At 37.6% G+C, this 23,122-nt stretch overlaps 1 protein-coding gene across 1 annotated transcript in view; it reads right to left on the bottom strand.

Annotated features, from left to right (window-relative positions):
- PIK3CB (phosphatidylinositol-4,5-bisphosphate 3-kinase catalytic subunit beta) overlaps window positions 1–23,122 on the bottom strand; it is a 194,947-nt gene that overhangs the window by 6,000 nt on the left and 165,825 nt on the right. The window contains exons 17-21 of the mRNA XM_080798202.1: window positions 20,288–20,466; window positions 19,353–19,462; window positions 17,833–17,911; window positions 1,210–1,377; window positions 20–143 (exon numbers count right to left, since the gene is read on the bottom strand). Coding sequence (XP_080654328.1) covers window positions 20–143; window positions 1,210–1,377; window positions 17,833–17,911; window positions 19,353–19,462; window positions 20,288–20,466 — 660 coding nt within the window. The remainder of the gene's footprint in view (window positions 1–19; window positions 144–1,209; window positions 1,378–17,832; window positions 17,912–19,352; window positions 19,463–20,287; window positions 20,467–23,122) is intronic.

The following is a 23,122-nucleotide window of genomic DNA, read 5'->3' as shown; positions in this document are numbered from 1 at the left end:
GATCTAGGGAGCAGCTCACCTGGCCAGTTTTTTTGACCATAATGTTGTCACTATGTCTATCACCAATCCCAAGGACATAAGAAGCTACACAGTAGCCGGCACAGGACAAGGTAAACTCCTCAATGGCTCGGTCTAGGTCATCCCTGAAAAAAGAGAAAAAAATAAATAAAAGAATCAACAAAGGTTTTCAGTCTCCAAAAGTACAGGATGAGATCCAATTCACACTTCTGCTTCCTTTTTAATTGTGAGCAGAAAGGCAACACAGAGCTGCCATGAGCTGCAGTGAGTAGAAAGGCAATACGGAGCTGCTATCAGCAGAACATTCTGGATCAGCCAAGAGAGGGAGAGTGAACACTGCAGGAGCGGACCAGAAAGGAGTCAGCAGGAAGACTCAAAGACATCAGATAACTGGACCTCAGCCATTCAAACTGCTATATCCTGGAGACTGAGCTTCACTGGGGTTGAGCTCAAATACATAACAAGAGGAGACCGCTGACTTTGCTGGCTGATGTTAGACTACAGGACATTTTTTGGTCAGTTTTGACCTAACCCTAGAATTCCATATTTAAGAGTTAAGTATTATAGTTCCAACACTTTAAATCACTAACTTAAATTAGAAGTTAATAATACAGACCCTTTACAGACAAGGTCTTAAGATTGAAATTTGAAAACTAATCCTTATATTCAAGTCCTTTGGTTTTGCCAATGAATAAAATATAAATCTGACTTTTAAGTCTTTAGCCAAAAATACCTGCAGTGTTTTCCCCTCAATGTGAAATTCCTTAACTGTCCATGATTAGGGCTTTCCCAACATAGTAACCAATAATAACACAATTCCCAGCCCTGTTTTTTTTTTAAATTTGGAGCAATCACAGTCTACAAACTCACTTACTTCTACTGTAAAAATCTACTGAAAACTTACTAAGTTCATACATTCATGTAATTACAGAAGCTGACACATTCAAAAAATTATTTTAAAAATTCCTAAATTCTTAGATTGTAACTACTACAAGGCTCTGAAATTTGATCTAGATAAAGTAGAATTTAATGCTAACCATCTGTGAGCCTTTAGGAAGGCCTATTTGTCATTCTGATCTAACCTGAAATAAAGCAATAAATAACACTAACATTTCCTCTAGGACACAGATGATTCTACTTGAAAGAACAGTTATTTGTTTGGCTATTTGTTCAGAAGAATGATAAACTAACCCAGAATTGTATTCTTTAAGCCAGTTCAGAAGGGCATCTTTGTTGAAGGCTGCTGCAGCAGCCACATTGCTACTGTTCAGCTGAATGTCAGCAATTGTTTCAGAGGTGCTCACAACTTCAATGAGGCCAGAGCGATCTCCTGTCGCTAAGCAGCCATAAGGCAGCATCCTGAAAGGGAAAAAAATGGGCATAGTCACATGTATATGTTACTCATAAAATGAAACTTTAACAGAGTAAGTTTCTTCTTTGATTTTTTTTTAAAGATTTTATTTATTTATTTGACAGACAGAGATCACAAGTAGGCAGAGAGGCAGGCAGAGAGAGAGGAGGAAGCAGGCTCCCTGCTGAGCAGAGAGCCCGATGCGGGGCTCGATCCCAGGACCCTGGGATCATGACCGGAGCTGAAAGCAGAGGCTTTAATCCACTGAGCCACCCAGGCGCCCTCTTCTTTGATTTTTAAAAAGCTTTATTACTATTGATATGCTTGCCACTTCTGTATTATTGTCATATGGAAAAATGAAAGTCCTATTTTCGGTTGGGGGGGTAAATCTCTTGGCCAACAGATGAAGTAATTTACTAGAACTCCAATGTACCAGCTAGATGTATAATTTGTTATCCAGTTATTCTAGTGAAATATTCTATTTGTTTGTGTAGATGGACAGAAGCATATCAGATAAAAGAAAAGTCTTTATTTTTTATTCTAAACCATCCTCTATGGAGCACCAATAGGTGCCACATAGCAGGCTAAGCACTTTACACATTACTTTTGTTAATGAATGGCAACTCCATCTTTCCAGTTGTTCAAGGCGACAATCTTAACGTCACCTTTGACTCATTCTCTTATGACCAGCATTTACCTATCCTGAAAATGTGTACTGAAGACTTCTCTGCCACCACTCTTCCTCCAGCTCCTACTAGACCAAGTCACCATCAACCCTTACTCAATTATTCAAGTTTCCTTATTAGTCTCCCTTCTCCCACACCATGGTTTGTTTTAAATGCAACAGCAATATAATCCATATAAAAAAATATACATATTATGTCACTCCTCCCCACTTACTATCTCTTCCCTGTTTCAATTTTCCTCTATAGCCCTCAACACTATCCAGACATCTTGTACACTTTGTTTCTTTATTGTTCCTCTCTCCGTTATTGGATGGAAGTTCTACCAGGCAGGGATGTTTGTTCCCGGCTGTATCCTCAGTGCCTGAGAACGTGCCTGACACAAAGCAGACTCTCAGTGAATATTTCTGAATGAACAGACAAATTTAATAACAAAATCCCTGTAAGGTAAGTTCCCAGTTTACAAATAAGAAACAAAAGCAATTTGTAAAAGGTCATACATTTAACTAAGCAATTGATCAAGACTTAAAACTAGGCCTGCATGGCTCTAAAATTATCTTTTAAACCCAACAGTCTCTAGAGTCACTGACTATGTAACAGGCCTCTCAGACTGCTCTTATGTAAAATAATTTTCACTAAATTGATAAGGAGCATTCTGCTCTGAACTTCATTTATACAATAATAGAAAATAAAAATTTTCTCATATCTCTTTTAATCATTTTAAGGAGATTTTCTTTTATGACTTAGGTATTCACATTCTTCCCCTATTTATTAGGGTTTTAAATATTTTCCTTAGTGACTTACATGACTTCTTTATATATTAACATTATACTTTTCTTCTTTTGGTTATAAATATTTTCTTCAGTTTTTGTTTTTGTTTTTAAAGAGTATTTATTTATCTATTTGACAGAGAGAGAGACAGACAGCCAGAGAGGGAATACAAGCAGCGGGAGTAGGAGAGGGAGAAGCAGGCTTCCCACTGAGGAAGCCCTGATGCGGGGCTCAATCCCAGGACCCTGGGATCATGACCCAAGCCGAAGGCAGATGTTTAACGATTGAGCTACCCAGGCGCTCACCCCTTTATTCAGTTTTGTAAAAACTATGTTATCTTTACAGCAACTCCAAACTAGAATGTGATACCTTGGGAAGTTCAAATGAAAGGTGACTACAGAAAAGGCAATGGATGGGATTCTAGAACTCAATAAATATACGGGTACAGCTATGTGCTATGCATTGTGTTTGCTGTTGGTGATACAGAAAAGAGCAAAAAAAAAAAGCAGTCCTTACTCATACACAATGTGTATGTGATCTTTGTATGAATGAGAACTGCCATGAGAACATGTCAAGAGTTAAAAAAGATCTCTATGAGGAGGAAGGACAGCAGGGCTGGAGGAAAATATAAGGGGAATACAAAAGCAAGATGAGGACAGGAAACAGTGTTAGAAAGACTATGCAGGGCCCTATAGGTCATGTAAGGGCTTCTGTCATTCTCTAAAGGCACTGAGAAAGCTCTGAAGGACTTTATGAAAGAGGGGTGTGTGTGTGTTGGGAAAATGTACGAATGTATTACTGTAACAACCCAATTCAAAGAGCCATATTTCATTAAATAATCCCTAAGTTTCCATACAACCAAGAATTCAATTATTTTATGCCTCTTTTAGGTACTTTCCTAGTCTTAACAAAGGAAGTCTGGCAGAAGAATTGTCAAACTACATGTTGGCAGCCTGATATACCAATACACTGCTTTACATTTACATTATTAATTTTTTCTTCTCCTTTTAAAAAGTTACCTTCAATAAGAAAAGTAGCTTAGAGCATGGAAGCTTTCCCAGCATCCCTATCCTTCTCATGATACAACACATGTGAGGTAAACAGTGCATGGTTAAACTTTGGCTCACTTTCCTGCTTTTCCTCCCACCTCACTTGCAGCCAAACTGGGCAAAAATCCAACAACTTCCTCTTCAAAAGCATGCAATAATAAAAGCATTCAGTGTCTTGAGGATGAAACTCTCACAATGGGAAGGAAAAAACATCCTTGTTAGATAGACAGTTTGACAGAAGTCAAGCTGGGGACAAACTCCTGGAGTCCTGACCATCTTACATGGGCCCGATTTGCACTCAACTTCCACACTTCTTTTAAAGGCTGTATCAACAACTGGTAATGTTTCTCTTCCTTTGTCACTCTCTCTGACCCGAGGAGCAATCTGTTACCTCTCCACTAAACAAGAATTAAAATATAAATTCTAGGGGCACCTGGGTGGCTCAGTCGTTAAGCATCTGCTCAGGTCATGATCCCAGGGTCCTGGGATTGAGCCCTGCATCAGGCTCCCGGCTCAGCAGGAAGCCTACTACTCCCCTTCCCCACTCCCCTTCTTGTGTTCCTTCCCTTGCTCTCTCTCTCTCTCTCTCTCTGTGTCAAATAAATAAATAAATAAATAATAAGTAAAAATAAAATAAAATAAAATATAAATTCTACAGCAGAGAAGATGGCAGCCCCATAACCCTACTCTCAGTGGGTATGTAGAAAATTTTCTCTGGCCTTGACTCTGACACATCAACCCAAATCAGAATGGTACTGGAGTCCCTTGCTTCCAAAGGAGGAAATTATAATTCCTTTACCTAATGTTTCCATTGCTTCCATCTTCTTCCTTAATCCTTCCTTCCAAGATTACCGATACTAGTGTCATTACAGAACTGTTTATTAGCACTCTTAAAAGGGAACTAAATCCCATTAATGTAACTCAGATGTAAAGTCACAATGAAGACAGCCGTCCAAAATTCAGGAGGTGGAAGAAGACTGTCAAATCTACCAAAGGTCAGACAGATTTATATATAGACCACCTGTGAAACTTGACAGAAAAGGCTGAATATCTATTATTTATTGACTGAAAGAGGTCAGTGTTCTAACATACTGATGGCTTACAAATGTTCTAAAATTTGACATGACAGATACCAAGAGTATTTTGGAGACATCAGAGAAAAATGAAAATGAGAAATACACACTTTCATTCATGCTAACATGGTACTGTTACAAGTACTAAAATATTCTGGTCAAAGTAGTAAGTATAGAAGGTACCTGAAGATTTAAGATTGAAGTTAGAAGAGTGTCTGCTACGTGACCGAGTTTAACCTCAACAGCTGGCCAAAAGAAAACAAACAACAGGAATACTGGAACACATATTTATAGAAACAGTAAAAAAAAGTTTGGTGAGAAAAAGGTATTCATTTAGAAATGAACCCTAAAGAATTATAGTTCTACATATTTTAAAAACATGGGGTCAGATTACAAAAAGTCAGCAAAGATCTCACTGAACAGAGGAGTTCCTTTTTCTTGTTAGACACTTGTTGCTTCCCATAAGAGAAACACTAGGTTTGTTTCTAGCACTCCCACATGTGGTTTCCTCCCTTTGCCTGAGGTCACAATGAACGTCATTTGAAGCTAAATGAGCTTTACATTTGTAGAGTAGAATGGGTAAAATAAAAAAGCTAAGAGAAAAGAAAAGGATTGGGGTTTTCAATTAGGCTGATGGAACTGAGAGACAGGCAAACCAAAGGGACCCCATGAAAACAAAAGCTATTTTGTTCCTTTTGCTTTTTTTCCTTGTTTCTATTCTTGCTAGGACCTGCACCTCTGCCCTACATATGCCTTAATGCATGTCTTCCTTGTAAGGGACAAAGTTAATGGTATCTTTGGAGTCTTCTAGCACTGTAGGTAATATCTAAACCACTGTGCTAGGCATCTTAAAGCCAAGACCCTGGCCTCAAGTAATAAGTAACTTATGATGGACACCTGGACCTTGTCCTTATTCTAACTGGTTCCTGGATACCTGAGAGGACACTTAGGTCAGACCACCATCCTCAATAAAAACCCCCAGCCCCCAAACAAAGATGAGACTCAGGCTCCTTTTTTTTCCAAGTGTCCGGGACAGTCCATCTGTAACTGCTCTCCCTATTATCCTCAATAAACTCTGCTTTCACCTCCTGCTGGCTCCTGGTAAATTTCTGTCCTGCCTGAAGCCAAAGACCCTCTTGGCTGGTCTTGTGGGATCCCCCCTGGGTCCCTTGGACCTGGCTTGTAGGCATCAGAACTTTACTTTTTATTCATTTTTTATTTAATTTTTTGAGAGACAGAGAGTGGGTGGGTGGGTGGGGTTGCAGCAGGCAGAAGGTGAGAGAATCTTGAGGCTCCATGTCTAGCACAGAGCCTGACATGGGGCTTGATCTCATAATCTGAGCTCAGGAGTCAGAGGCTTAACAAACTGAGCCACCCAGGCTCCCTGTACGCACTGAAACTTAAAAACAGAATTTTTACCTCAACCTTTCATAACTGAACATGATTCCCCATATGCTCTGAATCTGCTTTTAGCAAAGGAGACTACTTTGTAGCTTACATGATAACTTTGGGAAGAACCAATGAATTACCAGACTAAGCTTGAAAAGTCTTCCATTTTTATGGGATAAATCAAGTAAAATCAGGGCATCTAGGTGGCTCAGTCAGTTAAGCGACTGCCTTCAGCTCAGGTCATGATCCCAGGGTCTTGGAATAGAGCCTCACGTTGGGCTCCCTGCTCAGTGGGGGGCCTGTTTTGCCCTCTGCCTCTGCTGCTCCGCCTGCCTGTGCTCTCCTGCTGTCAAATAAATAAATAAAATCTTTAAAAAAAATCAAGTAAAATAATTTTTGCAGGAGTTTTCTTTATAGGAAGGGTCAACAAACTTTTGGAGATTAAGCCAGATAGTAAATATTTTAGGCATTGCAGATTACTCAATTCTGCAGTTAATAGCATAAAAGCAGCCACAGACAGTATGTAAACAAATGAGCTGTGGTTGCATGCCAATAAAACTTTATATACAAACAGTGGGGTTGGGGGGTTTGCTGTAAACCAGATCCCTCTGGGTTTATGTCCTTCAGGCAGAGTTCACAATCACTCATTCCTCTTATCTATACTGTATTTCCTATGTGTATGTGCTTGACTAAAAAAAACTTGCTGCCTATTCCAAAATAATTCTACTTTTTACATAGCTATATTAGAAATTCCTCCCAAATAAAAAGCAAAACTCTGTCACTTGTGGTACTCAAAGGGTCCTCTTTAGATAAACCATAATCTTACTTCCTTATTTCAATCACAAGTCCCATAAAAGTAACAATACCAACAGCAAATTGCTCTTTCTACCTCAACAGCATGGAAAGATCTAAGACTAAAACTCCTTTAAAGAAAAAAAAAATAAAAACAAAAACAAATCAATGAAAAGTTATGTATTTGAGGCACCACAACACTTTGATACACAAAGGGTTAAAGAGCTATCTCATGATTGCTTTCTTGCTTCTACTAGTAAAATGAAAAAGTGCCATCAAGTATACAGTCTGATGGACCTAGATTTAAGAGTCTCGTGCTCAGGGAGCCTGGGTGGCTCAGTCGTTAAGCGTCTGCCTTCAGCTCAGGTCATGATCCTGGGGTGCTGGGATCAAGCTCCACATTGGGCTCCCTGCTAAGCAGGAAGCCTGCTTCTCCCTCTCCCACTCCCCCTGCTTGTGTTCCCTCTCTTGCTTTCTCTCTCTCCCTCCCTCCCTGTCAAATAAATAAAATCTTAAAAAAAAAAAAAAGTCTCATGCTCTATTGACTGAGCTAGCCAGGCTGACAGACCTAGATTTGAATCAGGCTCCTTCACTTAACATTTTTTAACCTTTGACAAACTGTTTAAAACCCCTTGAGCCTTAATCTTCTCATCCGTTAAAAAGAAGTAACACAATCTCACACAATTTTTTAAGTTACATGACATTACATATGTGAAGAACCTAATAGAACATCTGGCTCAGTCAATAAACAGCAAGTGTTTTAAGTTTAAAAAAATCCTAAAATATATTTAGTAATGAAGAAAACAACTCAAGTTTCAAAAATTAATCAGAAAACACTCTTATAATCTTAAAGGGAAAAAGTCAATGACAAGTAAAATTGTTTATAGCAAACTAGTAGACTAAGCTGCTTTGGATAATAAAATGCATGCCTGAGTGGCATAGTTGTTAAGCGTCTGCCTTCGGCTGGGGTCATGATCCCAGGATCTTGGGATCAAGCCCCACAACGGGCTCCCTGCTCAGCGGGAAGCTTGATTCTCCCTCTCCCACTCCCTGTGCTTGTGTTCCCTCTCAGGCTATGTCTCTGTCAGATAAATAGATAAAATCTTAGAATAAATTCTTAGGAAAAAAAAAGATAAAAGTAAAAAATGTCTCATAAACAGTTACAGTTAATGAAAGAAAAGGAAAACTCTGGGTCCCAGAAATATAGATTATTCGTAGCACTGGCTAAGGAAGTCACTGACTTGGTTGACATTTTAATGTCCATGAGAAAAGAGATACACCGTTGTGCCCAGAAGAGACAGAATCTGGACCTGAGATCCTAATACAAGGCTGGGGATCTGAAAGGGCTTTCAAGTGTCTGAAAAAAGAACTAGAAAATGTCTGCTCACTGATCAGAAGATGTAGCATGAAAGTCTGCCATCTACCTTGAGCACTGGATGGGGATGGGGGGGGGGAAGTTTCATGAAAATGCAAAAACTCAAGACTTCCTATATTCTCGTAAGATCCAAGTATAAACTACGTGAAATCTGAGAGCATGAAGGCAAAAAGTTAAAATAAAAACTGAATGATCGTGTGTAAAGACCTTGAGAAACAGCACAAATTAAACTCAAACTCAAAATATTTTGAGAGGATACTTTCACACCCTACGGAGCAAAGAAAGAAAAGAAAAAGAGAAACACAGAAAAAACACAATCCACACTAAAAGGAATTCAAAACCAAATTTTGTCAACTACACAACAAAATGAAATTGGACAATGTAGAAGAGAAATTTAGTGAACTAGAAGACCAAATATAAGAAACTACAAAGAGTGTCACCTAAAGATGGGAAATAGGTAAGAGAGTTTAAGAGAGATGCAGGACAGAAAAGTCCAATACACCTCTACCAAAGTTGCAGAAGACTGTGAGGGTGGAAGTAATGCAATATTGAAAAATATGGATACATTTTGAAGGAACTAAAAGAAACCAATATGCCAACAAATTGCAGTAAAAACTGCAAAAACCAAAGGCAAAGAGAAATCTGTTTTCCGCAATGGGCAAAAAAAATACTATTTAGACTGACAGCAGTCTTTTACAAAGTAACAGAGGTCAGAATACCATGGAATAACATCTTCAAGGTTTCTAGGGAAAGCAGCTATAAATTTGGATTTTAAAATTCTGTAACTAGGTGATATCTGCAAAAACAGGAAGGACATCTAAAAATCTGGTCTTCCATTAAAAGCAACAAGAACACTAGCAAAAAAATGTCAGAATTGACTATTTAAGTAATATAGAAATGTAAGAAAGTAATATAGCAATCAGCAAGTGTTTGTTGAAGAAAATAGCTGAATCTTAGCTGCTTACTATCATCACATAGTTCAATTTCCCACCTTCCCAGTTCCACAGTAGACTTGACAATGAACAGTCCACAATCACAGTGCATACAGTAATCTACTAGCCATTAGAGGGGGCAAAATGGGGTTGGAGGTCCTTTGGCCCCATTTCTGGAGCTAACATTCTTCAAACTCTCTAGTGGTTCCCAGGAAGAGCTCACTCACAATTCTCTGTTTATCTAATCTGAATCAGACTTCACCTACTGTGAACTGCCGTTTACTGGGGTGTTTCGGAAAAAAAAAAATCACTATCAACTAACACTGCAGCTATCTAAGGGGTAAGTAACAGCGGAGTAAGTAACAGCTGGGCAAATAACAGGCTAACCAAAAAGCTTAGAGGAAAAAGCTGGGGAGAAAGGTGTCCATAGAGGACAGTAAAAAACTCCAACATAATCATAGAAATCTACAAAGCCACGTGCATGGATAGGGTTTTATGCATACCCAGGGGAGTGTACAGCGCAGTGCAGAATTTAGATGGTTATAGTTATCATCTTTTGCTAACATTTAGACATTACACAAGTTAGGGCTAAGACACAATTCTGAACTACCTGGCTGGCAGCTAAAGGAACTATCCTAACACACAGAGTCTCTCAGTAAAGAATGGAAAACTTACAGATTTCAGGGACTCAAGGAAGCCTTGGTCAATTACTAGTTGACCAATAAACTAATCAAGGAGAGAAATCAGTAACCACATATGAGCATACAAACTTTACATATAATTATTTCAGATAAAACATTAAATAAACAGACCGTAACAACACAAAACCCTAAAGAATGATTAGAATCTGATTTTCAGAGCTGCCAAATTATTTTAAAAAAGTGGTTTCAACAAAAAATGTATGAGACATACAAAGAAATAAGAAAATATTACCCATAAGTAAGAAAAAAGCACCGTATAAAAAATGTCCCCAAGATGGGCGCCTGGGTGGCTCAGTGGTTAAGCCTCTGCCTTCGGCTCAGGTCATGATCTCAGGGTCCTGGGATCGAGTCCCGCATCGGGCTCTCTGCTCTGCGGGGAGCCTGCTTCCTCCTCTCTCTCTCTCTGCCTGCCTCTCTGCCTACTTGTGATCTCTGTCTGTCAAATAAATAAATAAAAAAAGATAGGAGTTTTAAAATTTGTGTCTGAAATGTTCAGCATTTGGGTCCCCAAGGAAGCCCAAATGCTGAACATTTCAGACACAAATTTTAAAACTCCTATCTTTTTATTATTTTTTAAAGATTTTATTTACTTATTTGACAGAGAGAGAGAGAGATCACAAGTAGGCCAAGAGAGAGGGGGAAGCAGGCTCCCCGCTGAGCAGAGAGCCCAATGCGGGGTTCAATTCCAGGACCCTGAGACCATGACCTGAGCCGAATGCAGAGGCTTAACTCATTGAGCCACCCAGGTGCCCCGAAAACACCTATTTTTTTTTAAGACTTTATTTATTTTAGATAGAGAGGGCATATGTGCAGGGTAGAGGGAGCAACAGAGGGACAGAATCTCCAGCAGACCTCCTGCTGAGCGTGGAACCCAACATGGGGCTTGATCCCATGACCTATGACATCACATTTTAAGGCGCGCCTGGGTGACTCAGTCAGCTAAGCATCCAACTCTTGATTTTAGCTCAGGTCATACAGGGTTGTGAGACTGAGCACCAAGTCTTGGGACTCCACACTAGGCATGGAACCTGCTTAAGATTTTCTCTCTTGCCCCTCTCCCTCTACCCTTCCCCAATAAATAAAAGTAAATAAATAAAAAGTAAAAAGTAAATAAATAAAAAGTAAAAATAAATTAAAACGCCTATTTTAAGTATGTTCAAAGAACTAAAAGAAACCACTTCTAAAGAACTAAAGGAAAAGTACAAAAATGATGAATCATCAAATAGAAACTATCAAGAGACACTAAAACTTCCAGAAGAAAACATAAATATAAACTTTCATGATACCGTATTTGTCAATGACTTCTTAAACCTGACACCAAAAACATAAAAAAAAAAAAAGAAGAAGAAGAAGAAGAAATAGGGGCGCCTGGGTGGCTCAGTGGGTTAAAGCCTCTGCCTTCGGCTCGGGTCATGATCCCGGAGTCGGGGGATCGAGCCCCGCATCGGGCTCTCTGCTCCGCGGGGAGCTTGCTTCCTCCCCTCTCTCTCTGCCTGCCTCTCTGCCTACTTGTGATCTCTGTCTGTCAAATAAATAAATAAAATCCTCAAAAAAAAAAAAATAGAGAAACTGGATTTCATCAAAATTAAAAACTTTGTGCATCAAAGGACACTATCAAGAAAGTATAGAGACAACCCATAGAATGCAAGAAAACATTTGCAAATAATTTATTTAATAGGGTTTAATATCTAAAATATACGAAGGGGTGTCTGGCTGATTCAGTAGGAAGAACATCTGACTCTTGATCTAGGGGTCATGGGTTTGAGCCCCATGTTAGGGGTAGAGATTACTGGGGGGAAAAAAAAAGAACTTAAAAAAAAAAATGAGCAAAGGACTTAAATAGCTATGTCTCCAAAGAGGATATACAAATGTCCATTAAGCACATTAAAAGCTGGCCAACATCCTTCGTTATTAGGGAAATACAAATTAAAACCACAATGAGAAAACTAACAAAACTGCAAGCAGAAACTGACAAATGCCAATTATAATGGCATCTTATCTTCGAAGTGAAAATTAAGTAAAAATTTGATTAAAGTATAGATTTGGACACAGTTAACAAACTTGATAAAATAGACGATTTATAACCTTGCTGCTAATAATTATAGCATATGGAATATTTTCACTCCCAAATGGGATGTTTTGAAAACTGGACATTTTTATTAAAGCATAAAGAAATTCTTAAGAAATATGATACTTATTTATACTGACCACATAATTCTGACTATGAAGACATAAAATCAAAACCCAGAAACAACAGCAACAAAAAAATCCAATGCACTTGGAAGTTACAGTAATTTAATTTAATTTAAATATAGTAAGTTATAGTAATTTAAACTAGATCAGGAGTTGAGCCACCGGAAAGATGGTAGCAGAGCAGGAGGACCCTAGGCTCACCTCATCCCACGAATACAACTAGATAACTACCAAATCATTCTAAATACCCCAGAAATCGACTTGAAAACTGGCAGAACAAACTCTACAACTAAAGGTAGAGAAGAAGGCCACATTGAAGAAGGTAGGAAGTACAGAGACATCATGTGGGAGAGAAATGGACTGTGGCTACTGTGGTGGGGAGGGAGCCATGGTCATGGAGAATGGTGACAGACTACCACACAGGGGACTGCACAAGGAAAACCAATCCCTGTAGCAATTAGCTTGGAAAACAAGAGAACCCAAATTTTGTGAGATCTTAAAACCAGCAGGGCTTAAAGCCTAAAGTTCTAAAGGCCAACATTGGGGCTGTTCCTGGAGAGAAGACACGGCAAACAGCCTGCAACATAGAGCCTGGAAATAGCTATCTGAAGAGTGCATGGGGTACACAATAGGGAGGTTATTTGTTCATCTTGAAGCATACATATTAAAATTAAAATTAAAATGGCAAAATATACTGATAAAAAATTTTAAATGCAGCAAGCAATACCCAACTGATAAATTTTTGAACACTACATCTGAAACTAATGATGTACTATATGTTGGCTAACTGCATTTATATAAAAATTTTTTTAAAAAGGAGCAAGACCCCTTAAGGCTATCAGAGGAATTTTTTTTTTTTTTTTTTTTTTTTTTTTTTTTTTTTTTTTTTTTGAGAGACAGAGCATGAGTGAGGATGGGACGGAACAGTGAGAGGGACAGGGAGAATCTTAAGCAGGCTATATGCCCAGCATGGTGACCAACTCAGGACTCAATCTCACAACATGAGATCATGACCTGAGCCAAAATCAAGAGTCAAATGCTTGAGTCAACTTGCTTGTCAAAAAGTCAGTACAGAACAAACACAACTAAAGGGAAATAATAAAGAGGTAATCAATGATAAAATAGAAAAAAGATCAACAAAATTACAAGCTCCTTCTTTTAAAATACTAAGAAGCACACCTCTAGGGCAACAAAGAAAAACAGTGCACATAAAATAATTTTACACATGCAAAAAAGGAGAAAAATTAAACACAGAAGAGGTTTTAAAATTAAAAGAGGCTGTTATAAAAGATGTATGATAATAAACTTGAAAACACTGATGAACTGGACAATTTTTAGCCTCTAAATTAACTCAAGAGGGAAAAAAAATCTGTTGAGTCCAATAACCATTAAGAAAAATCATAGTCAAAAAGACCTGGACTTGGAAAAAACCAACACCAGAACCAAACCTTTGCCGAGATGGAAGAGGGAAAAGCACACTACAAAATAAAATATAGAAGAGTATCTTTCTTTTAAAAGATTTTATATTATTTATTTGAGAGAGAGAGAGAGAGAGCATGAGAGAGAGCACGAACAGGGTGAGCGGCACAGGAAGAAGCAAGTTCTCTGTTGAACAGGGAGTCCTATGTGGGGCTCGATCCCAGGACTCTGGGATCGTGACCTGAGTCAAAGACAGATGCTTAACTGACGGAGCCACCCAGCACCCCCTAGAAGAGTATCTTTAAAGATAACTGCACAGAGAAAACAATTTTTAAAACATAACAAAAAGTATAAACCTTAAAGGAATCTAGGTAATTTATAGCAGAGAGAAAAACACGGTACTTTTCAACACTGAAAACACAAAGAACCAAGCTGTTTATAAAAGAAATGCAAATTCAATTTCTATGAGATACTATGTTATATCCACTAGATTTGCAAAAAATCAACAAGTCTGATTGGCAAGGAGATATTTCTGGGTGAAAGTGTAACATTGGTACAATCATTTGGACAATGGTGGACGAGTTGAAAATACACATGCTTTATGATGGAGCAATTCCACTTCCAGCTATATAAACTAAACATCTCTTCCATATGTGAAGAGTGAGCTGTTGAAAAGTGTTCAAACTCAAGCTTTTGTTATTGTTGAAAAAAACAATCAATGTAAATAGCTAGTAACAGAAGAATCAATGTCATCAATAAAAATAGCTAGTAACAGAAGAATGGATACATTTTTATATTTATTCAAAGTATTAGTAAAGAAGTGAAAGTAAGAAATTAGAACTTCACATATTAATCTTAATAAATCCCAAAAAATGTTGTGAAGACAAAAAGTAAAAGTTGCATGTGATATAATAGCATTTATTTAAAGTTCAAAACATATAATAGATATCAAACGTATAGTTAAAGCATAAAAGTATACATATTACAGCTTTAAAATAGTGGTTAATTCTGAAATTTGAAAAGGCAGAATGGGATGAGAATGCATTAACTTTATCTGCATGTTTAATTCCTTTTTTAAAAAAGTTGGAAACATGTTAATAACTATCATTTAATTGCTAAAGATATATTTATTAAGTCTCAGGGTAAAAACATAAAAATAATGTTATTTTCTGTACTTCCATGTATGAAATAGTCCACAATTTAGAAAAATAAAAGAATTAAGTAAAAGAGGAAAAGGTAAAACCATCAACTAGCATAGAAAAAAGTTTAAAACTGTATGAACCTGTATTACTATCACAAAACATGCTGTTTTTTAATCCTTGATTAAAAAAAAAAAAAAAAAAGAATACAAGCCCACTGAAGAAAACTACAGAAACAGGTACATGAAGAGTGCCTGGCTAGGTCAGCCAGTAGAGCATGCCACTACTGATCTCAGGGTTGAGTTCAAGCCCCACATTGGGTGTAGGAATTACTTTAAAATCTTAATGGGGTGCTTGGTGGCTCAGTGGGTTAAGCCTCTGCCTTCAGCTCAGGTCATGATCTCAGGATCCTGGAATCAAGCCCCACATGGGGCTCTCTGCTCGGCGGGGAATCTGCTTCTCCCTCTCTCTCTGCCTGCCTCTCTGCCTACTTGTGATCTCTATCAAATAAATAAATAAAATCTTTAAAATAAAAAATAAAAAAAATAAAAAAATAAAATAAAATTAAAAAATAAAATGTTGAGAAAAAAAAAAGAAAGAAAGAAAAGAAATACGTACATGAAGGGTGGAAATTGTCTTTAATTACATCACCCAGAAATAATGTCTATTACCATTTTAGTTTGTCAATATATTTTTTTAAATTTATTATTCCAAAATTTTTTTGGAAGATTTTATTTATTTACTTGACAGAGAGAGAGGGAGATCACAAGTAGGCAGAGAGGCTGGCAGAGAGAAGGGGGGGAAGCAGGCTCCCCGCTGAGTAGAGAGCCTGATGAGGGACTCCATCCCAAAATCCTGGGATCATGACCTGAGTGGAAGGCAGAGGCTTACCCACTGAGCCACCCAGGTGCCCCAGTTTGTCAATATTTTAGCATGTCACTTTTCAGTGAGTTCTTAATACAACTGAAGTAATTTTATGAAAACACTTCTGCACCTCACTTTTTTTATTTGACATTTGAAGATAAGCACTTTCTCCAAATTGTTAAGCAATTCTCTATGAACAATAATGTAAAATACCTGAAATACTTGGTCATATGAGTATGTTAGTTATTTTTTTCAAGCTTTATTTATTTGAGAGAGAGAGAGAGAAAGGGAGAGAGAGATGTGGAGGAAGGGCAGGGGGGAGGGGCAGAGGAAGAAGGAGACAAGCAGACTCCCTGCAGAGTGGGGAGCCTGATGCAGGGCTCAATCCGAGGTCCCTGAGATCATGACCTATGCCGAAACCAAGAGTCAGACACTTAACCACAGTGGTCTAATTTTCTTTTTTTTTGTAAATAAAGCAAGGATGAATATCCTTGTGCATAAATTTCTGCCCACATCTTAAATTTTTTTTAATAGGCTCTACACCCAGCATGGAGCCCAATGCAAGGCTTGAACTCACCATTCTAAGACCTGAGCTGAAATCAAGACTCAAAGGCTTAATCAAGGGAACCACCTAGGCACCCCTCCACATTTCCAATTTTATTTTATTTTTTTTAAAAAGATTTTATTTATTTATTTGACAGAGAGAGAGATCATAAGCAGGTAGAGAGGCAGGCAGAGAGAGAGGGGGAAGCAGGCTCCCTGCTGAGCAGAGAGCCCGATGTGGGGCTCAATCCCAGGACCCTGAGATCATGACCTGAGCCGAAGGCAGAGACTTGACCCACTGAGCCACCCAGGCACCCCCACATTTCTAATTTTAAAGTAAATTCTGAAAACACTGGATAGAGGATATTAAAAAAAACTTGACACAGGGAGGTTTATATTAATTTACAAAGGTATATGAAAATATTTGTGTTTCTGTTGCTTCAATGGTCTCTTAGATTTACAAAATCTTTGCTAGGAAATCAGTGGTATCCAACTCTTCCTGTAATTTGTATGTCTATGCCAGAATTGACTGTGTTCACATAATTTTTAGTGTATTTATTTTATATCTTGTATGAACAGCCTTTTCACATCTTTTTTCCATATCTCTTTCTATAAGCTTTTAAAATATTTAGGATTATTACAGACTTCTACCCTGTTCATTATTAATATTATGCTCAGTGTAAGGCCTGACATTTAATTTTTTAGGTTTATAAGATTCAAATCTTATATTGTTATACAAATGCAATCAACATTTTTTTTTTGTAATTATCTTCATGTGCTCCTCACCTTAGAAGATTTGGTAAAGATTAAAGTTTTAAAATCCATTATGTTGGACACCTGCGTGCTCAGTGGGTTTAAGCCTCTGCCTTCGGCTCAGGTCCTGATCTCAGTGTCCTGGGATCAAGACCCACATGGGGCTCTCTGCTCAGCAGGGAGCCTGCTTCCCCCTCCCTTTGCCTGCCTCTCTGCCTACTTGTGATTTCTCTCTCTGTCAAATAAATAAATAAAATCCATGATGTTTTCTTTTTTCTGTTGCCATAAAGCTGTTCTGTTGTCTACCCCTAATAATGGTGACAAGCTGAAAACCCTAAAAGAACCCCTAAATACTTCCCTTTCGGAAAGGTAGTGGAATCAATGTTACCAGGCTAAGAAGACAGGCAGGCCCTTCTCTGGCTTTGTCTTTCCCAGGACCACCAGCCAGGGCATCCTTCATGAGAGCACCTTTAAAACCATAGGTTAGATAGAACGTGACTCTTGCTGTCTGTCCAGGGTTTACTGGAAGTTCAAGCCTCTTTCTTTCTGGAATCTCTGTACATATATAGTTTTACATCTGATAAGGCTTCAATAAGACAATGAATTTGACAGTACACTACAAACTGTAAAATGCTATATAAATATTACCACGAACAACAATTAATAATAATAGCAGGAGAGAAGGAATAAAAAGGAAGTTTTAAAAATTCTGTTGTGAAAAAAAAAAAAAATTCTGTTGTGGAAGGAATACAACATGAGACAAAAATAAAGTCACTAGAAATCTCACCGAAGATCCAGACCAGCTTCTTTCCAGAGTAAATCCATCAAGCGCAGCATCTGGAGTGTCAACATATCTTGTCGTAAATCTAAGGGGGGTAAAAATCCTGCTTTATTATAAATACTTTCCAATTTTTGTCTCATAACATTAATTCAAGATTAGCTAATTCAGCCAGACTTAACTAAAACCATTGACAAATATTGTGCTAATACTTTCCCAAACTTTTAATGCTGACCATATTTATTTTGTTAAGTGTTAGGTTTGGGGCACCTGGGTGCTCAGTTAAGTGGCTGCCTTCAGCTCAGGTCATGATCCCAGGGTCCTGGGATCCAGCCCCACATTGGGCTCCCTGCTCAGCGGGGAGTCGGCTTCTTCTTCTGCCCCTCACTCTGCTCTCATGCATTCTCTCTCTCTAATAAATAAATAAAATCTAAAAATATATATTAGGTTTATTGGTTAGCATGTGCCCATAACACTAGTAACTAAATTAAGTTGAACAATATTTTTAATTGGGGCAGCTGGCTGCCTCAGTCAGTAGAACATGTGACTCTTTATCTCAGGGTCATGAGTTCAAGTCCCATGTTGGGTGTAGAGATTACTTAAGGAAATTCTCACTGTTTCACTTTCATGAAAATTGTACAATTTTCATTGTAAGCTACTATACTGATTGTATGGATACTGTAATACTATATAACACAGTCATGCTGTGTACAGCATCCATACAATTCACACTGCTAATTTTTTTCTTTCCTGGTTGTGTTTAAAAATGCACAGAAAGTTCTTAAAAATCACTTAAGTGATTATATGATGGGTTACAGAACTCCAAGTCAATTTTATTTATTATATCTAAGGATAATTTTCAGCTAACAGAGGGCTGTGAAAGTATTGACTTCTACACAATGACATTCATATGGTCAAGTGGAGTTAGATGTCTAGCAAAACACTACAAGTTCATTTTAAAATAGACATAAACACATTTACTTATGTTCCTTTAATTCCTTTTAATAAACCCAAATACAATACTATAATCCTTCTGGACGCGAAGAACCTGAAGCTCAGTGAATTTTATGTGACTTGTCTATAATCACACAATAACAAGTGGTAGTTGTCATAACTGCCTTCTGATTGGTGTAATCACCTCAGAGGCATTTCTTTTGAAAATACTTGTCAGGAAAATATTTTAATTAAAATACAAAACTATGGCAGCAATATCAAAATTGTTACCACCGAAACAGAATATATGAATATACCACCGAAAATACTCTCTTGTACTTCACAAGCTTTTTACCAAAGAATTAGACTTTGTATTTTGTAGGGGAAAAAAAAGATTTATTAGAACAATGTATATAAGTGAGCTGTAAACATTGTTTTCTAAAAGGAAAAAAAAGAGATTTAAGACATGCCAAATTCAACCTTATGACCACTGATAGCATCTGTTACACATTTACACATCACCTTTCAGATAAAGCAAACTGACAACAAATGAAAAATACTAAGGAATTTGGTACTGTAAAAACCTCAGTACATACCATCACCATTTTTAAAAATCACTCCAACTGAATCTTCACCAAACACTTTGTTGTTGTACACGAGCCACAAAGGCTTCATTTTGGAATCCATGTATTTACACTTTTCAACACTGAAATCAAACAAGGGGAAAATAAGCCCACCTCAACTAAAAGGAATGGCAAGACTGTATATTAGATGTGGGGAAAACCCTCACCTGTTTCATTCAGCTCTGCAAAAGTCAGAACTAGAACATATCCTCTTGGTAAAAAAGTAACTAGGATGACAGTTTTCGCTGGCATGTAGTGATGCCAGATGGGCTAGACTGAAAACCCAGATTCGTCCTTCTCACTACCTACATTTAAAATTCCTCCTTTTCTTTCTTTATTCTTCCTTATGTTATTATATGTAGTCAATAAAAACCAGATCATATCATTGGATTAAAATTAGGAATATTATGAGTTCATTCTTGATTTCTTAAAGAGATCAATTGTGAATACTGACATATGAGAATGTTTATCATTACCTTTCTATTAGTACTTTTGAAGGGAATAAAAAAGCGAGAAATAATCTTTCAAATTAATTTAAGATCTCATTTTGAAATAGGAAAACAAATCAGTAAACAATCTATGATGGTTGCCAACATTTTGCATACACAGGATTTTTAACTCTTAGAAACCAGTAATATAGAAAACAAATTTAGTCACATACAATTGAAAGGAAAATAACATGCAGTAACTTTTATGAACCCCACAGGTAAATTTAGCTAATAGGTATACATCCTAATGCACAAAAGAATGACCTCTGAGAAATTTAAGATTTTCCTTCTTTAAATATATTGTACTTATGGAGGCTAACAGCTAGCCCTACTGCTCCTGCAAGGCAGTCACTCAGAAATCCTTTCTGCATTGCTATTTTCATGGGAAATTCACTGAGCACAGCAAAGATGGTCACTTACTAGAGTTCTGAGAGGATAACACAAGGATTCAGAGGCGACTGCAGGTCAGAAAGGGCTTCCCGGTAAGCATTCTGTTTTAAACAAGTATGCATGGCCTCCTTCCCTTTGGCTCTGTTTAGCTTCATTGCATTCAGTTTGATTAAGCTATTTAAAGTTTTTAACTTATTGAGTGCTTCAACCTGAAAAATAAGTGTCCCCGCCAACAAAATTTATTTATGGTTAAAAATAATATAAAGTACTATAGTTTCATGTGATCATATTATTTCATAACCACTCCCTTCCTCTCCCCAACACAAACATTTGACAACCAACCAAAGTAAAATCAGTGCTTGGTTTATGACAAACATACTATAAACAACAGAGTAAAAACCTCATATTTATCATGTTGCTTAAAGCACAAATTTTCAAGTGTTCTTTAATCCTTTTCTCAAACGAAATCTTAAAAATCAGGGAAAAGTAAAGGGACATACATTGTGGTTAAGAAGATAAGTATGACAAAGAACTCAGCACTCTGCAGCTCAACAAGTAGTAGAATTTGAAACACAATCTGAACCACTCCATTTGGCCAGCTTCATAGTATAAAAGGAAAATCTGTGTACAAGTAATCCTGGGGTTCCTGCCATTCAACCTTAACATCTAGTTCTTGTCATCACTCTGGTGTAACATGTTCTCAATATACTCTTATATTCTCTTTCCATGAGTAGTACAGTTAAATGAATTATTGTGTAATAAAACAAATATGAATACAGAGAACAGTATTTGTTGTCCAAGTCCATATTACTTATTTTTATGAAGTAACTCTAGCTATCAAAACTTATACAAATTAAAAAAAAACTTATGCAGTTAGTACAAGGTCAATCAACAGCAGCCAACTCAATGAAAACCATTGTGTTTAAAAGTCAACTTCACTGTTTAATAACTGAGGATTTTCCATGTTATGTTACACAAAAATCCATTAGAAACAGCCTTGGCCAACCATAAGCCATAAAAAAGACATTTTATTTTATTATTATGTTATTAAAGCTAAAATAGCTTGTTAATCTAAACACATTTATATTAACACATAAATCGACTATAACAAGCATATAAAACACGTACACAACAAACATTATGAACACCTTGGCCTGAATTTCCATTAACAGGAGATTTATTTTATAGATTGTTTTCATTTTCAAACTTTGCTTCTATGAGAAGAAACCACTAAGACTCTGTAGGAGATGAATTCAGTCATGCAGTTTTTACAGACAGGCTTGCTCACAGGAAACTGGAAGGTTCTATGTAGCTTGATGAAAATCGAGAGGGCTGAAGCTTGCCAAGTTAGCCACAGACACTCCATTTCTCAACAGTTTCAGGAGCTGTACAAACACTGGTGAAAAGGGAACCAGTTGAAAAACAGACTGTACAAACAGGAACTTTTTGAAGTATTTCAAATTTGAATTTCTTCTGTGTTTGTACAGTTGCGAATTTCTAGGCCCCATCACTAATTGTGTTGATATCCATTTCCTGGAATAGTGTCCTAAATACCCACATGGCTGTAAGTCAAATACTTTCAAGTGTTTTGACACTCTGTCCTTCCACAGGTTTACAGTGATAACAAGAACTGCCAATGTAAAGTGTAGAGTATTGCCCTTGCTACTCATCAATCAGGAATAAAAATAATGTGATCATACATATATCATATGTTTGATGTTATAGAAGTCAAGCTGAGGTTCCCAGAGAACCAAAGAAATGTATGGTGTGGTTTGATCGTGAGTGAAGTCAATGAAGCAGGACCTCATCAAGTTGGGCCTTATAGGCTTTGTTAAAAAGTTTGGGGAAGATCCCTCTACATGCTAGGTGAGATACTGCTGTATTCACGGATCAATTAATAAAGCTAATATACTCAGTTGAATTTTTTGTGACAACTTCAAGATCTGAAGCAAACTTCCCATGGCATTCAGGGATGAGAAACACGGGTGTGGTACTGTGAACCATTTTGAATTTACTATCTTTCTTGCCATTTTCCTCTCAGCTCTGAGCTCTGCTCTCTTTGTATCAAGTTCCTCATCTAACTGGCTTTCCTTTATAGGGCAGGTCAGATCGAGTTGGCAGATAGCTCTGCCCAGAGCTCAGCTTAGCTGGCAGTTCACCCTGAAGCCCAATTGAGCTGGCAGATGGGTCTGCCCAGAGCTAAGCCCCTAGCCTTTCAGAATACAATTTCCCAGGTGGAAAACCCCAATCTGAGTTCTGTCATTGGATTCCACATTGGAAACTGCTGACAGTTGTCTGCAATTCTCTATTTGTTTGGAATCCTTCCCCAGATTCCATGTTGGGAAATGCTAGAGGCAGCTGTGGTGCTCCATTTTATTTGGAATTAGTCCATACTCCATATTCCTTGGCATTTGCTCATTTATCCCTTCCCCAATCCAAGGTTTGATGGGAACTGGTGGTGCATACAGGGCCTTCTCTTGGCCAGGACAAAGTAACATTTCTTGGTCACTGATGATCTATTAAGGAGCATATGTTTTTCTGTCCTGTTTTATATAGATAAAGGCTACTTCCTCTGAGGGAACTCAGAGGTCCAAAAGCTACAAAAAACGGGGCAAGCAGTCAAGGCTGTTAGAGCATCTGCTACTTCAAGTAATAGAGTAAGTTGGTCATGGAATATGTTAGAATGACACTAGGTTACCTGCCAACAGCAAGAAAACTTCTGTGCAACAAGGTATATTGTAACATACCCCACAATTCCCAACCTTATCACACGTCCCTCATAGGTATTAGTTTGGCTCCAAGAAACCCAAAGGTCTAGCTAAAACAAATAGGATCCTAAAGAGTTGAGCACACCACCTTCCAGCA

This window comes from Martes martes, assembly GCF_963455335.1.
Source record: "Martes martes genome assembly, chromosome: 1".
NCBI classification, from domain to species: Eukaryota; Metazoa; Chordata; class Mammalia; order Carnivora; family Mustelidae; genus Martes; species Martes martes.
This window is presented reverse-complemented; position numbering and strand designations above follow the sequence as displayed.